The sequence below is a fragment of the Lepidochelys kempii genome, chromosome 11, assembly GCF_965140265.1.
Source record: "Lepidochelys kempii isolate rLepKem1 chromosome 11, rLepKem1.hap2, whole genome shotgun sequence".
NCBI lineage: Eukaryota > Metazoa > Chordata > Testudines > Cheloniidae > Lepidochelys > Lepidochelys kempii.
In genome coordinates, this window is record NC_133266.1 from 51,989,936 (window position 1) to 52,005,955 (window position 16,020).

The window sequence follows — 16,020 nt, forward strand, 5'->3', positions numbered from 1 at the left end:
TTTACTAGGTGAGGACACTAGGAAGAGGATTAAGATGGGAGGATATATTTTCTTACAGAAGAAGCAATGCAAGCAATGTAATAGAAACATAATGTTAAAATGAAGCACTTATCACGTTATCCTACCTCTCCACAAACCTTTCTTCATTTAATTTGTGCTAGAGAGAATTTAAACAGTTGCCCATACCCTCTAAAATATTTTTTTAAAATATTTTTGAAATGAGAGATGTTCTTGGTAAATATTGTTAGATTTGGAGACTGAAATAAATAAAGGTCAGCAACAAACTGTTTCTTTGATTATTTATGTAGAGAGCGCATAAACTTAATCTGGCTGCTGCCATGGTATAATTTTTAAAGTAAACTGCTAAAGTGGACTACTTGCTATATGCAAAGACACACAGAAAACCAGTACGTAGCACACACATTAATGGAATGTTTGGATTCCCTGATCCTGTGGTTATTTTTGAGAATATAGACCATTGATCACCAAACTAAAAAGTAAATATGGATATATATATAAAATTGCTGGGAAGAAGGCAGTTATTAGGACTTGGAAATCATCTTAAATGTTAAGTACAGGTTGGCTATTTGAAATTTAAGCCATAACTGAAAGTTTTATTTTAAGATAAATTCAGATTGTTTATATTGTTTCAAGTGCAATCAGAGTAACAACATTTGAGGGTTGCAGAGAATTCCCATTGACAATAATAGAAGTTTTGCTTAGGAGGGCCTTGGTATGAGAGCACTCCTATCCAATAAGATAATTTTTCCTTTATTGTGTATCTCATTGTAACAAGCTGGTATATGTGCACACACATACTCATTCCTATCGTAGTACTTAGCTGCCAGTCTGTGGAACAGCACTGTAAACTGGAGACGTTTTTTTAAAACTATGAGCTCCAACAAGGATTGTTTTTCCTGACCCACATGGAAACATATGTGGGGTAAAATACAGGCTCCAATGAAGTCAGTTAAATTTGATGGAGCCAGGATTTTTATCCCTGAATTGGCGTATCCTTACGATAAAAGCTACTAAAAAGGGCAACTGAAAAAGTGTGTTCTTTTTAAGGTCAAATAATCTTTAAAGTTCACATTCAATGACAGCTGTGTTTTTGTGAAATGAAAATGTTTTTAAAATGTTTTACATTCCCAACAGAGATGTTACAGTGTGAAGACACTACAAGGCCAGAAATGGCAGTTAGATCCTTGGAAGTTCTCTGTTTAGCAAAAGATTTCTACTGGAAATGCATTTTGGATGCAGGTGATATAAATAGCATAGGAAGTGTACTTGATTTTATTTTAACATCTTAAAGCCATAAGTTTTTGTAAAATTAATTGTGCTGTCAAGTCATCACTCATTATCAACAATACTAGTGCATAAACAGAGTCTCCAAAGGTGCTACATTCAGCAAAACTATGATAATTTCAGCTCAGTTCAAAACAGAAGGTTTAAAATATTTATTAAATGAAACCCTAACATGGGTCACAAGTGTAAAAAAGATACTTGACATGAAGGATAGTTTCAACAACCTGAAGGAAGGCTTTAAAACAGGATTTCAAGAATGAGGAGAAGTAGTAAGAACTGACATAAATATGGGTCTGGCTGGGGCCTCTAGAATAAAAATGCCTCTGTATTGGCTTAGTCCTTGTTCATTTGGCAAAAGTAGTATTTTTATTGTATGTCTGGATAGTTGGAATGGAGTTTCCATTAGATTATAATATTTGTAGGTGGATTAAATTTTAGGCCTTGGCATGTTAAGTGTCCCTGTCATTTGTTTTTATTTTTGAAATTACGAAAATATTTCATGTAATTCTCATAAACTCAATTTAAAATTAACAATAAGCAAATATGATATTGGATGGTTGTCAAACTGACTATAATAATGGTTTTGTTTTCTTATTTATTGCAGGTGCTATCCCCGCTCTAATCAATCTGTTGAAAGGCCAGCAGATCAAGCTGGCATGTATAACATCAGGGGTGCTGAGTAACATTTCACCGCACTTCACCATTTCCAAAGCTTTAGTAGAAGCAGGAGGCATTTCAGTATTAATTGAATTGTTGGGTTCTGGTGAACCTGAACTGCAGTCTCGCTGTGCTGTTATCCTATATGATATTGCCCAGTTCGACAATAATCAAAATGTCATAACTGAGCTGGTGAGCCTAATTCAGGAACTGTTAGTTATGTTCACGTTTTTTACTTTTCTTAAAGGACTGAATTTTTTAAAAAATCCTTTGCTTTTCCAATATGAAGTAATTTTCATAGTTGATTAAACCTATTTGACATCTTTTGTTCCATTCATTTATATATATATACTGTGAAGCACATGGAATGTAATTGCAATGGCTCTTTCTTTGGGATTGTTCCATATTACGACCATATGCTATTTTCCTTCTTTAGGGTGGAATCCCTCCTTTGGTAAATCTTTTGAAAATTAAATTACAGGATTTGTTAGTTAATGTAATAAATTGTATCCGGGTGTTATGCATTCAGAACAAACTCAATCAAAGCACAGTGGAGGAACATCAGGGTATTCCAGCACTTGTTGAGTTTCTAACTTCACAATCAGGTAAACTTTTAGTTTTACATGTTCATTTAATATTCTTACTGTAGACATTTGAAAAAAAGGAAACTCTCCATATTAGTAATGGTTTGAGTATTATTATATACTCCTGGGCGAATTCTGCAACAAAAAATTCTGCACACAATATTTTCAAATTCTGCAAAATTCTGCATGTTTTATTTGTCAAAATAACATAATCTAATCACACCAGTTTCAGTTATTATTGGTCATTTATTTCAAAATACCTGTCAGCAAGTATGTCTGTAACAATACAGACAACAAAAAAGATTCAGGAAATGTTTTTTGACAAATAGATTACTTAGTAGGCATATTAATACAGAATTCTGAGTAATAATTCATTTAAACTACAATGCAGAACCGTATTTCCCGCACCTCTCAGAAGCAGTGCAAAGCCTTGTGGGAGTCAGGGGTAACAGGGGAGCTGAGGGAGAGGGAAGTAATTCCTGGGAAGGAGCCTGGATGTGAACTTGGAGGGTTGTTGGGTATGGGTGGGATAAGTATGGAACAGATTTTTTGGGGATGGGTGGGGAGGGATTGTTAGGGATTCCCCCATGCAGACCCTGGCTTAACCCTAGCCTCTCCCATTCAGTTAGGCACATCTGTCCTCGTCCCCATGTGTCCTTGCACCCCCTGTCCACATGTGTCTTTCCATCTCCACTCAGACACCCACTCCTCCCATCCCCATGTGGCCCTGCCACTCCCTTCTCCGTCACCATATGCCCCTGTGCCTCCACTCCCATTCAGCCCCTGCCCCACTCTGTCCTCCCTCACTAGCCCTTATCAGCCCCTATCTGACCCCACAGCAGCCCCATACTGTCTGTCTCCCCATAGCCCTTGTCTCCTGACCTGGCCCGAAAGGCCAGGCACTGTGAAGAAGGCAGGCTCTTTCTCTTTCCTAGCTGGCCCAGAGCTGCTGCTCTGGTCTATTGGCACAGCACCCTCAGGTGGGCAAAAGGCAGAACTGCAGTAACTTTCCAGCCAAAGTTATTTTCTCCTGAGGCTGCTTTGTTCTAGTGTCATAGTGCCCTCTGGTGGGCAAAAGGCGGAACTGCAGCAACTTTCTGGCAGAAGCTTTTTTCTGCTCCAAAAAATAAAAATATGCACAACTCATTAATTATGCAAGTGCGCAGTGGTGCAGAATTCCCCCAGGAGTAACTGTTTTTGCTTTATTGTGTAGGGCCTGATCCAAAACCACTGGAGTCAGTTGAAAAAATCCAGTTGACTTCAGTGGGCTTTGAATCAGGCCCCTGTTGCCCATGTTAATGTTTTGCTACTTAGACTACTTTTTCACAATATTTCTATGCAAGTTACTTTAAAATTGCCTTCAGACTGGTAAATTTGTTTACAAATCAGGCTTTAATACAGAATAATTTGCAGACTCTGAAATAAAAAGACATAGGAAGGTAGACTGGCAGGGAAAATTCTGTGCTCAATTCTACCCTGTGCAACTTAATTGATTTAAGAACATAAGAACATAAGAATGGCCATACTGGGTCAGACCAAAGGTCCATCCAGCCCAGTATCCTGTCTACCGATGCCAGGTGCCCCAGAAGGAGTGAACCTAACAGGTAATGATCTTGTGATCTCTCTCCTGCCATCCATCTCCACCCTCTGACAAACAGAGGCTAGGGACACCATTCCTTACCCATCCTGGCTAATAGCCATTAATGGACTTAACCTCCGTGAATTTATCCAGTTCTCTTTTAAACCCTATTATAGTCCTAGCCTTCACAACCTCCTCAGGCAAGGAATTCCACAGGTTGACTGTGCGCTGAGTGAAGAAGAACTTCCTTTTATTTGTTTTAAACCTGCTACCCATTAATTTCATTTGGTGGCCCCTAGTTCTTATATTATGGGAACAAGTAAATAACTTTTCCTGATTCACTTTCTCCACACCACTCATGATTTTATATACCTCTATCATATCCCCCTTAGTCTTCTCTTTTCCAAGCTGAAAAGCCCTAGCCTCTTTAATTTTTCCTCATATGGGACCCATTCCAAACCCCTAATCATTTTAGTTGCCCTTTTCTGAACCTTTTCTAATGCCCGTATATCTTTTTTGAGATGAGGGGACCACATCTGTACGCAGTTTTGAGTGGAGTTGCATTGGTGTAGAATTTTGCTCACTATTTTTTTCTTTTTCATGCTTTGGTTTTCATTTATAACAACCCAAGGCATATGAGAACAATTCCTATATGTACAGTTTAGACATGGGTGATAATACAATATTAAGGCAACATTAAAGTTAATAATTTATCTGCAAAAAGCTTATAAGAAGTGTTCTCCCATGTTCTTGACCTGTAAAAATATTTTCTTCTTGCAAGGTTTCCATGAAATCAAGTAGTACTGCCTTGTGCAACCACCTAGTTTAGCCTACATTAAAGTTCGCAAGGTCACATTAGTGGTGTGGATCACATTTTTGGGGCATCTGACCATCTATAGCCTTATGATTTAAATTTGAAGAATATCCAGAAGTCAGAAATGGCTAAATGTTTAGTCAGCATTTTAGCTATCCGTATCAGTACACTACAAGTGTATTAGCCCTAACATCTCTCTGAAATACAATTACTACTAGTCTGAAATAAAACCTTCTAAGGAAAAAAGAGAGAATTTTGTTGATTCTTATCACTGTTTGACTACTACTTGATGTATTTAAAGATGTACTACAGGCTGTATCTTCAGCAGCTCTTGCAGAACTTGCTCGGGGGAATGAGAAGATGCAGGATGCTATTGCAAATGCAGATGCAATTGGTCCTCTGGTTGAACTTCTCCGTGGAAGGAAAATCAGTGTGCAGGTGAAAGGTGCTATGGCTATAGAAGCACTATCGGATAACAACTCTTGTATACAGAAACAGTTTCTGGCAAAATCAGCAACAAAATATCTTTTAAAGCTCTTGAAGGCAAGAATTCATTTTGCATTTTTATTTTTCTCAAATCTTAAATCAATCTGTTCATTAGAAAAAAGCGTAAAATAGGCTGAATTACTTGGAATAATTGGAAACCCCTTAATATCATTGAATAAATCATTTTTTAAATGTGTAAGGCTTAAAATTCTGCTAGTGAAGGAAAAACTTTGCTTTTTTCAAACTTTCAGGCATTTCACTTGACCGTTAAGGAACAAGGTGCTATAACTTTGTGGGCACTGGCAGGACAAACACTGAAGCAGCAAAAGTTAATGGCAGAACAGATTGGGTACAACTTTATTATTGATATGCTTTTGTCACCATCTGATAAAATGCAGTATGTTGGTAAGATTTTGTTTGTTTGTTTTGCATAAATTTGGAAAATATTGGACAGTTTATTGGAGATTTTTAAACGTACATTTTTGCTTTGTTTTGGAAGGAGGTGAAGCAGTCATAGCTCTTAGCAAAGATAGCAAACTTCATCAAAATCAAATATGTGAAGGGAATGGAATTGGCCCTTTGGTTCGATTGTTGAGAAGCGCAAAGATAGCAGAGGGCACACTCCTGAGTGTCATCAGAGCCCTGGGGACCATTTGTATTGGTTTGTAGAATTTCTTATGTTTTAAGGTGTTTTTTTAAAAAAGAAACAAACAAATCTTAAGTGGTTTTGAATGGGAAAAATGCAAACCAGTTTGAAACAATATCAATGAAAGAAGAAAATATTTTATTTAGTATTAATATTAGTGTATAATTGAAATATAACTTTTCAATATAAAGAAAAATAATTTGCCAAGAACAAAATTCTTACTTTATTCAGACATTAAACTTTTGTGTAAATTACATAATTTTGTCATGGTAACCACTGTTTGGAGCCCCTAGCATGCCTATGAAATGTCACACACCAAATTGCTTTCAGTGATGGTAATTAAAATGCCACAGCTAAACACTATGTGGTCCTTCACCTTACCAATTTCCACCACTGCAGTGCCAATGTAGACAAATAGTTTTGGTGCAGCAGCCCAACAGTGAAAATAATTTTCTCACTCCAATCCCCCAGTGCCACTACTTAGTTGTACTTTCTGATCTACTGTCTGGGATAAAGGTTTCCAGTAGGCACTTTACTATAGAAATTTCCCTGCACAAACCATTGTTTTAATCTGTGGTTATTTTGTCAGCATCAGCTACTTTTCTAGCATTGTTATTATCCCATAATTGGCTTCTCTATCAGTATGTTTCAGAAGAAGCTTCTTATGAGCATGCTGCTGCCAGCTGTCTGGATCCTGGGGATCATCAGGTTTTTGTAATTCTTGTCATATCCTGGCTGGCTGGTTTTTTCTTACCCTTATTTGTTGTGCCACATCTAAAAATTAAGAATGTAAACTCTTTTGGGACTGCAATCTGACTTGGGGGTATTTTAAAAATAAAAAATATTAATTGTATGCCAACTTATTTCCTTATGGTGTATAAAAAAGACCTGAAAGTTTTTTTTTCTTGTTTTCATCCTCAAAATATCAGAAATGTCAAGTCTTGTCATGCCTGTTTTTGTTGGAAGACTTTGATGACCTAAATATGTGCATTGAGTGCTTTCACAGCCCGTAAATGAAGGTGTTGAATCCTTAGTAATGGCATATTTTCTTCCATATTTAAATTGGTGTTAACAAAAAAAAAAAAAAAAGAAGCCCCAAGCCAAAAACCAGTGCCTTAAAAAGTTTAAATAAAAATCACTTCCTATTTCAGTTACTCAAGTTTTACTTGTACAATTGCTCTGATGTAAAAACCTACTAGTTCTCAAACATCCATAGAAGTTTCTGAGGTACACAAAACCTGAATTTCTAAGTAAAAAGCAAAAAGGGAAAAATACTTTTTTTCCACAGGAATTGCCTCCCTTTCAGGACTTTTTTTGTATATCATAAAGAAGAAAAAAAGGCACAAAACCGCACTTGGGTTTTGTTTTTGTGTGTGGCAGTTTTCCTTTAAAGCAAAATGTTTTTTACAGCAATGTATTATATGTCTACAAATTTAATTGTCATGCTGGGTGATTGACCTGCCAACCGTAGAAAATCACGTGATTCACATTCTAATACTATTTCTATGAGAGAGTCATGAGAAAGTGGATGTGACTAACGGGGTAGATGCTGGAAGTGTGAATGTTGCATCTACTACTTGTTTGGAGAGTACCAGCATTCCTCCCCAACTTCAAACCCTGCTGAAGAGGACATTTTTGTTGTCATCATGTACAGCAGGAAAGTTAACAAGCTCTCGAAACCTTCTTGTCTAAACTCTTTTTGGTGTCTCATAAAAAATAAGGTAGTCCAGTATTTAAATCCCAAATTCATTACTATGATTTTCTTGAAATTTAATGTAAACCAGATCAGATAATTTCCTTTCCCCCAATCTACATTCATCCCAAGAATAACATGTTTTTAGAACAGATTTGAAATGAGTCTTCAGGTTTGGCAAAATGTATTTGTCCTCCTAAAATAAGCTCTCTGTCCTGTCTCTTCTTGACATATGAGGCTAGATCAGCTGGATAAACCATACTAAATGGTGAATCTGAAATAGTCAAGTGCATTGTACCCGATTACAAGGAAGCAGAGGTACCCATTCTAGAAGATGTTTATGTTCAATCACTAAGAGCAAAAGTGACACCTAAGGCAACTTTTAGTCAAGTCTCTGGAATTTTAAATGTCTGTGCATGTATTTGGAAATCATTACTTAGATTTAGTCAGGACTATTATTTAGTGTAGGATGGACTTTTTTGGCAAAGTGGTTCTCCAGTTTCTCTATAACTAGAAATATCCTCAGGAAGCCAATCTTTGGGATAATTAGTGCTTATTACAGTCTCCAAGACTTAATGTTTGGAAACATATTAATGAAAATTCACCATCTGCTGGGCTTCTTTGAATTTACTCCATGCTCACCTTCCTTTCCTCCATATATCTTTTTCTAGGGAGCTGTCAGCAACAGAAGCCAGGCATACCTTTATGTACACACGGTCCTTGTACATAAATGTGAAACACCTGGATCAGCTCTAATACTTAGTTATTTCAAGTGAAAAGAATATAGTACTCTTGTTATTACATAATCTGCAACAATTGGGTATAAAGTGGACAATTTTTCTTTATGCTTTCTGTTTTTCTCTTGCACAAATGTCTTACACGGGATACATCTGACATGTGGACTCTTACAGGTGTGGCTCATACAAATAATCCAGTCAGCCAGGAAAACATAGTGGAGGAACAGGCCTTACCAATACTGGTTCACCTGCTTAAAAATCATAATTCTCTTCAGATAAAGGTGTGGAATAATGGTGTTGTGAGGGGGCAGGGGTGTATGTGTGCGCATGTTCTGTGGCTGAAAAATATTCAGAATTGAACTTTCTGAGAACACTTCTTGCCATCTCATTTTGCAGCTTAGAGCATGAGAAAACAAAACTAAATAAATAATATCCCTCCTTAACAAGGCACTTCAAATGCCAGCTACTGAGGAATAATTGCAAACCATGCCTAAAAAACTACTGTCCCTTATTTTAAGTGTATGAAGGCAATCACAAAAGTAATTTAAAACTTCAAAGATGTGCTGTAAGGATTCTGTTTTTCCCTTGTGGATTTCTCTTGAGTAAGTTGTTTTTTCTAGATGAACTGCTCATAAATATTGGACTTCCCTGTGCTAATTCATAACGTCCCTTTTGAGTGTGTTTTTTATGCAGGGAGTAACATATGACAGTTTGATATGCTGGCACATCTTCAGTGCACAGTGAGGCATATGGGACCAAACCTACCTGCTATATGCTGGTCCTATGAGAGCACATGAATACTTTGCTTCTCTAAGGGTGCAGTAAGTAGAATTATAAGATATCCACAGTTCTGGAGTCTTCATTCCTTAGAATATGACAAAGCTTTGAATGACCAGGCTCAGAATGCTTTAAAGCTATCTTTTAAGACATTAAATCTGCGGTGAGGATTGGCTGAAAAACATATGAATCTGGTCATACAGAAGCATGGCCCTGCATGTGAGTGTTTCTGCTATCTTCAAAGAACAAGAATTACAAGTGGGTCATTTTGTCTCTCTAATCCTGAAGTATAGGTATAATTTAAACTACATAAATAAACCAATTAACCAAAGACCTTGTAGTGTAATGGACAAAATACCATTTGCTTATGGTATATAAATTACAAGAGCAATCAGTTCTTACTTCAAGGCACAAGCTGATTATGATCTGAGATCAGGAACACAGGAATTCACATACTGGTTTGTTAGGGGGCTTATTCCTTCACCCACTTACTTCCCTGGTCCTTCTCGCATGAACAGAGAGCAACAATACCCGAAGTCCAAAGGTGCAAACAATTCGATGTTTATTGGGGTGAACTTCCAGCAAGCATGATTCCAGTTTCCTTCCTTAGTATCCTCCTTCCCAGCTCTGACACCACAGAGCCTTACACCTGTGTCCCTGTTCCCATTCCTACCCTTAGCCAAACATGATTCCAACTTCCTTACTCCCATTCCCTGTTCCCATTTCCCCCTTTAGCAAAACATGATTCCAATTTTCTTATCCCCATTCCCTGTTCCCATCTCCCACTTTAGCAAAACATGATTCCAATTTTCTTACCCCCATTCCCTGTTCCCATCACACACACCCACATGCCCACCCACACCCAGTCACTTCCTCATTGACTACAGATTATATAGTAAAACTTGAGTTCTGCTTAGCTATACCTTAACCAATCATTTTCCTGAAATTTAACTAACCAATCCTAACATATTGTAACATGATTATGTAACCAATTATATCCCACCACCTTAATTAGTTTACACCCAGCAAAATTAATTATACAGCAGACAGGAACAATCACAAAACCAGACAGAGATTATACAGACAAACAACAGCAAAGTGGGAACTATAATGACAAGACAATACAGAAGTGAGGATTTCACATCCCAGCTATTGATAAGTGAGTTCTTGCCAGACAGGATGCTATCAAACTAAGTTTCCTTTTACATTTTCTAGGCACTTCCCTTTCTCTGGAGGTGATAGGAACTATCAGGACAGGATTGTATTCCTAACAGCCGAATAGCACCTTATTTCAGTGTGACTAGTTTGGAATGTGAGGATGTGACCATTCGCTTCCCAGCTTATGGCTGCCTCTGCTGCTTAGCCAAAGGCCTTAGCCTAAGAACAGGGCCTCAGACTGTCACAGTAAGAGAAGGCCCTTACACCAGCAGACAGTGATTTTGATTCTTTCTTTTATACCTCTGTCACTAGCCAAGTGATAAGAATACACCTAAATTCTTAGAGTATAGGCCTTTACAGACAGGCCTGAATATCTATATCCTAACATGGTTCAGACCAGAGGTCTATCTAGTCCAGTATCCAATCTCTAGCACTGACCAATATGCTTTAAAGGAAGATGCAAGAACCTCTGAAGAGGGCAATTAAAAAGTAACCTGACCATACAGGAAGTTTTTTCTTAACACCTTTAATTCAGTGCTGGCTTATGCCATGAAGGTTTAATAATATATTTATATATTATATATTTATATATTATAAATAATATATTTTGTAAATTTTGTCTAATGTAACTGTGGATGTTTCCATTATCCATATAAATATTGAATCCTTTTTTTTTTTTGGAGACCTACTAAGTCTTGGCCTCAATTATATTTTGTTGAAGTGAGTTTTCCTACATACTTAGTTTTCTAGTATAAACTGATTTTCTGCTTATTAAATAAAATATGCCATGAATTTGTTCTGCAAAGTGTAAGTATATAATATCTGTATTTTTCTTAAAAATATATATTTAGGTTGAAGTTGCATATTCCTTGGCTTGCATTGTTTTAAGGAACAGTAATTTACAGACTGTGTTACAAGAGGAGGAAGGTTTCGTTTATAGTGATGTTCTTGAACTTCTTAATGCACCTGATAAGGTACTGTACTTGATAAAGTAGCAGTATTAATTTAGGAAAAAATATTCTATATTAATGTCATAGTGTCACCATAAGCCAAATATGGCATACCAAATTTACTATACAGTAGATCCAACTTCACATGTCAGACACAAATATCAAAAGTATGTCCTTTTAATATAACTATTTTTTTAATACTCTTATGGGTTGGGTTAAACCTTATTGAAGCTGGTGGGTGTAACAGCTGTTCTTAATTTGACAGCTGTAAGAAACAGTTAAGCTCATTTATAGCAGTCCCCACCCAAAACAAAGGCATATGAAGAAGGAAGCTGCAGACATAGCCTGGTCCAGCACAGTGTGTGTCCGTGAGAGAATCCTAGAGAGAAGACTGTGACAGGTTGGATCACAGAAACCCCTTTGGGACTGCCAACTGGTGTGCTGAGACTACCTCTGAACCCGTTTTCCCTGGCAGCTTGGGACTTCAGAACCCTGCCTTGTTTGAGCCAGACACGCTAGCCTGCTACAAACACAGCCCCAGGTCTGAACCACATCCCTCAAAAGCTGCAGGATAAACTGAAAACAGCTTAAGAAATGTTCCTGTCTCCAACACTCAGATGCCCAGCTCCCAGTGAGGTCCAAACCCTAAATAAATCTGTTTTACCCTGTATAAAGCTTAAGTACAGTTGCAGCAGGGTTAATGGTATAAATGCTATCACAATTTCAAGACTAATTCAAGACTATTGTTCAGAATCAAGGCACACACTAAATTCAGGACCACAAGATCCTCAATTTAGGAAGAAGCTACTGACTACTGGAAACAGGGTCAAACCTTAAACCCAGAATATGTGTAAGTGACTTGGAAGTCCTTTACATCATGCACGCATCCTCTGGAAGTGCTAATAATTCCTGAGGACAATTGTGCCTGGTGTGAAAGGATGTTGGAGGGGATCTGCACCCACTCCGTGAATAGAAGGTGGGAAGAGAGCTCATGCCATTGAGCTCTGAGCCCTTCCCCCAAAGCTGCCCTTTATGGATCTTGACTCTCCTTTTCCCCTTCATTGGAGTTGTGGATGTCAATTCAGGTATCAGTAAACTTTTTACTATTGTTACTGCAGGGGGCAGAGGGAGATCAGGAACAGGTCCATAACATTAACACAGGACAAAAAGCAAGGTTAATTATACTGGTTGGGAGTTAGCAGGTTTCAGGGTATGTGCATGTTCCTCTTGCCCCTATCACCAGAGAGAGAGGGATTTCTTCAGGCTGAGGGTCCTTTACTTTGCTCCAAGACTCTCACTTCCATTTCAAAGCAGTGAGCTGCAAGATCACTGTTGGGCTCCATTGCTCCATCCATCCAGTCTTCTCAGCTGTCAGCCACAGAAATGTGTTCTGAAGTGGATTTGGGGAGGCTTAGCACATGCTCAGTACCTTACCAACAGCATCTTCCAGCTTCTGGTAGTTGCGGTGAGGGAAGCTAGACAGCTATATGGGTGCCTCTGCATGTGTTCTTTCTCACTTCGGGGACAGACAGACATCTGCAGCTGTAGAGTCTAGCTGAATCACACAGCTTTGTGTTGTACAACATCTACCTTATGTTTTATACTGCTGCCCCTCACTATAGTGTCTGAAATACTTCCATGTAAATTCAGTAGCAATAGTGAAGTCCTTAGTGGACTGTATGGAGTCTCTGACACTTCTTCTTTTTTGGGATAAAAATCTGCCGGGATAGGGTTTGTTTTTTTCAATTGTATTTATTTCCTTTTTTGTTCTGTCTGTTTGTTTCAGGAGGGATTTTTTTGTGTGTTCTTGATTGGGGTTTTTTGGTTAAAGAGAAGTGTCAGTGTGGTGAGCGTCATTCTTATCGTTATCTAGTCTCTGAGGATTTGGCCTGCAGTATTTATATGAAAATCAATAAAAACAAAGACAAAAATATGAGGATGGGGTTGGTAACTATTTTAACATATCAAAGAATACAGTATTTTATTTTTTAATTTTTAGATAGTATGAAAACTTCAGAGCTCGCATGTTTCTGTGGGGTTTTGTATTTGTTTTTTTGTTTAAGGATATTTGTTTACGAGCTGGATATGCTTTAGCCCTTTTTGCATACAACAATCCTGTCCAACAGTTCCTGATACTGGAGACCGGCGCAATTACGATGTCTACATTTGAACCTTTTCTGCAATCAGAAATTGAGACAGATAAAGCAATGGCTGCGTTTCAGGTATAGGAACAGGGCTTTTACACATAACACACAAAACATATAGGCCCATTACCAGTTTAAGATGTATTATGTGTAATGTTATGGTTATTAGAACTGATTTTTACACAAAAATATTAATATAAAGTCCTTTTCAAAGAGCTTAAATGGCCGAATATAGTAACACTTATAAAATGTGTAAATTACATTACAGATTTTGAAGATCCTCATCTTCTCTGCAAGCCTCCAGTCATGAACTATTTCAAAAATAATCAGAACTTGGGACTGTTTTTCATGGTAGAAGAAAATGTTGGCTATAGACTTGATCCTGTATCTTTACTCAGACAAAAATCAATGGGAATTCTGTCTGATTAAGGAATGCATGTTTTTTTCCCTACGTGTTTTTATTTTAGCATAAGAAAAGAATAACTATTGTATCAAGATAATTTTAACAAACCAACAGATGTATAGAGTAGTGGAAAAGACTGTAACACCTGAAGATGTATGAGTTATATGGATAAAATTGCTTGTATTGCACTGACATGTCTATACTAAGGTTGTGCCTTTTTCTGCCAATAGGCAAAGGTCCAAATTGCAAGTGGTAGGGTTGAAAGTGTCATGTAAACGTACAACACTATACACAATAAGTGATTTTCTTATTAATACGTGAAGAAAAAAGGAAATGGAAGAAACCTACTTAAACAATCCATATCTTTTAAAAACGGTCTGCTTTTGATTTCAGATTGTTGTTTTAGCCAAAGTCATAGTGGATGTGGACCAAGTTACTTTGTCTGCAAGAGGGGTTACTATTTTAGTTGAACTACTAAATTCTGAAAAGACCGCTACTCTTGTTCTAACTGGTAAGAATTATAGAAGATGAGCAAAAACTCATAGTAATATAAAGTTAAGCATGTCCTTAAAATACTGTTGTTTCTCCAAAATGAGATATTGAAACTTACTGTGTAGTATTAGATGGCAGACTCAGGTCAGGAGACTGGCTCTTCCAAAATGCCTGCACAAAGGAGTAAGAGGACATAAGGCATCTTTTGGTCTGCTGCAATGGCTACCCACATTTTGAGTTACTGCTGGGGAAGGGAGGAGCAGCCTCTGCAGGGCTTCTACTCCCACTCCCATGCCACCCTATGGTCTGCCTAGCATACTTAAACTAGTGTAGCGGGAGAAGTAATCCACATTCAGAAAAAAGCTTTAGCAGATTACTTTCCCCCTCTAAAAAGGTGGGACCCGGGGACTGAATTGTGACTCTGAGACACAATGCAGCCTTCATCTGTTTCTGTAGATTTATAATCTGGCCCTCCATTTTTATGCAATTCTTGCTCAGGCAAAATTCGTATAGACATCAATGAGAGTTTTGCTTAGGTAATGAATGAGTAAAAACTAAGGAAGGATTTCAAGATTTTGCCCAAAGATGATAAAGGAGATGTATTTAATAAAATACTGCTACAGTGTTTTAAAATTATTCCTCTTACAAAAGCAAATTTCTTGGAGGCAGAAATCCAACATTTTAGATGCAATAGTTATAAAAAACATATTGAGACTATCACAGTTGAAATAATGACAGAAGGCAAAAGATTGTGGGTATGACAACTTCACTGATAATATTTAAACACATTTTGAAAAAACAAAGCATTTCATTAAGATTATGCAGGAGACTAGAAGTGAACAAACTGATAATATGTTTGACGTTATATAATATGTAATTCTAGTGTCTAATTAATTTGTAGGGAAATTATTGGCTAGCCTGGCTCATACAAGAGCAGGTATTCCAGAAGCAATTACTGAACTAGGAACTATCCAACATCTTTGTTATCATTTGTACTCAGATAAAGAAGAGGTAAAATTTCTGCCATCTCCCCAAAATAAAATGTTCATGTTGTGGTTTTTAAATTTATTTTTCTTCTTTATTAATTAAATCTGTTTGCACAATTAGCTAATGAATGTTAGCTTTATATGTACCAGTAGAAATATTTTATAAAACCTCTCTTAAACAACCAAAAACATATTAAAAATAAGATAACTGTGTAAGACAAAGCTCCTGGCCCCATTGAAATCAATGGCAAAACTTCCACTGACTTCAGGTGGCCAGGATTTCCCGCAAAGGTTTCAGTGTATGTTTGTTAAATACTTAAATCCTGATCGTGAATGGTAAATTTCTTACCTGATAATTTCCTTTCTGCTAGCAGAATCTACCACTATTCTGAGATGTATGTGAGGTAGACAGCAGTGAACAGAAGTCAGGAGAATTAAGAAAAAAGATTGAGATAAGGAAGACATCCCCCTCCCCCAACTTAATTGCCCAAAATGGCAATGCTATTACTAGATCACTGCTTGTAGCATCCCTGCCACAGGAGGCCTCTGTGAAGGACAGAAAGTCCATTTTATAGGATCTAATAAAGGTGTTAACTTATGACCACTTTG

At 37.4% G+C, this 16,020-nt stretch overlaps 2 protein-coding genes across 11 annotated transcripts in view; one reads left to right on the forward strand and one right to left on the reverse strand.

The window, feature by feature from the left end:
- Nucleotides 1-16,020, forward strand: part of ANKAR (ankyrin and armadillo repeat containing) — a 48,503-nt gene that overhangs the window by 15,354 nt on the left and 17,129 nt on the right. For 2 of the 10 annotated variants that reach the window (XM_073306145.1, XM_073306149.1), the window contains exons 11-18: nucleotides 1,156-1,260; nucleotides 1,910-2,154; nucleotides 2,399-2,567; nucleotides 5,241-5,482; nucleotides 5,677-5,830; nucleotides 5,925-6,086; nucleotides 8,676-8,782; nucleotides 11,288-11,410. In XM_073306145.1, the coding sequence (XP_073162246.1) occupies nucleotides 1,156-1,260; nucleotides 1,910-2,154; nucleotides 2,399-2,567; nucleotides 5,241-5,482; nucleotides 5,677-5,830; nucleotides 5,925-6,086; nucleotides 8,676-8,782; nucleotides 11,288-11,410 (1,307 nt within the window). Of the gene's footprint in view, nucleotides 1-1,155; nucleotides 1,261-1,909; nucleotides 2,155-2,398; nucleotides 2,568-5,240; nucleotides 5,483-5,676; nucleotides 5,831-5,924; nucleotides 6,087-8,675; nucleotides 8,783-11,287; nucleotides 11,411-13,449; nucleotides 13,609-13,798; nucleotides 14,445-15,326; nucleotides 15,437-16,020 lie in introns of those variants that run through there. The other 8 variants (XM_073306141.1, XM_073306142.1, XM_073306144.1 and 5 more) reach the window with 8 other exon arrangements.
- The window catches only part of OSGEPL1 (O-sialoglycoprotein endopeptidase like 1), a 47,555-nt gene that overhangs the window by 283 nt on the left and 31,252 nt on the right, over nucleotides 1-16,020 (reverse strand). The window lies entirely within an intron of this gene.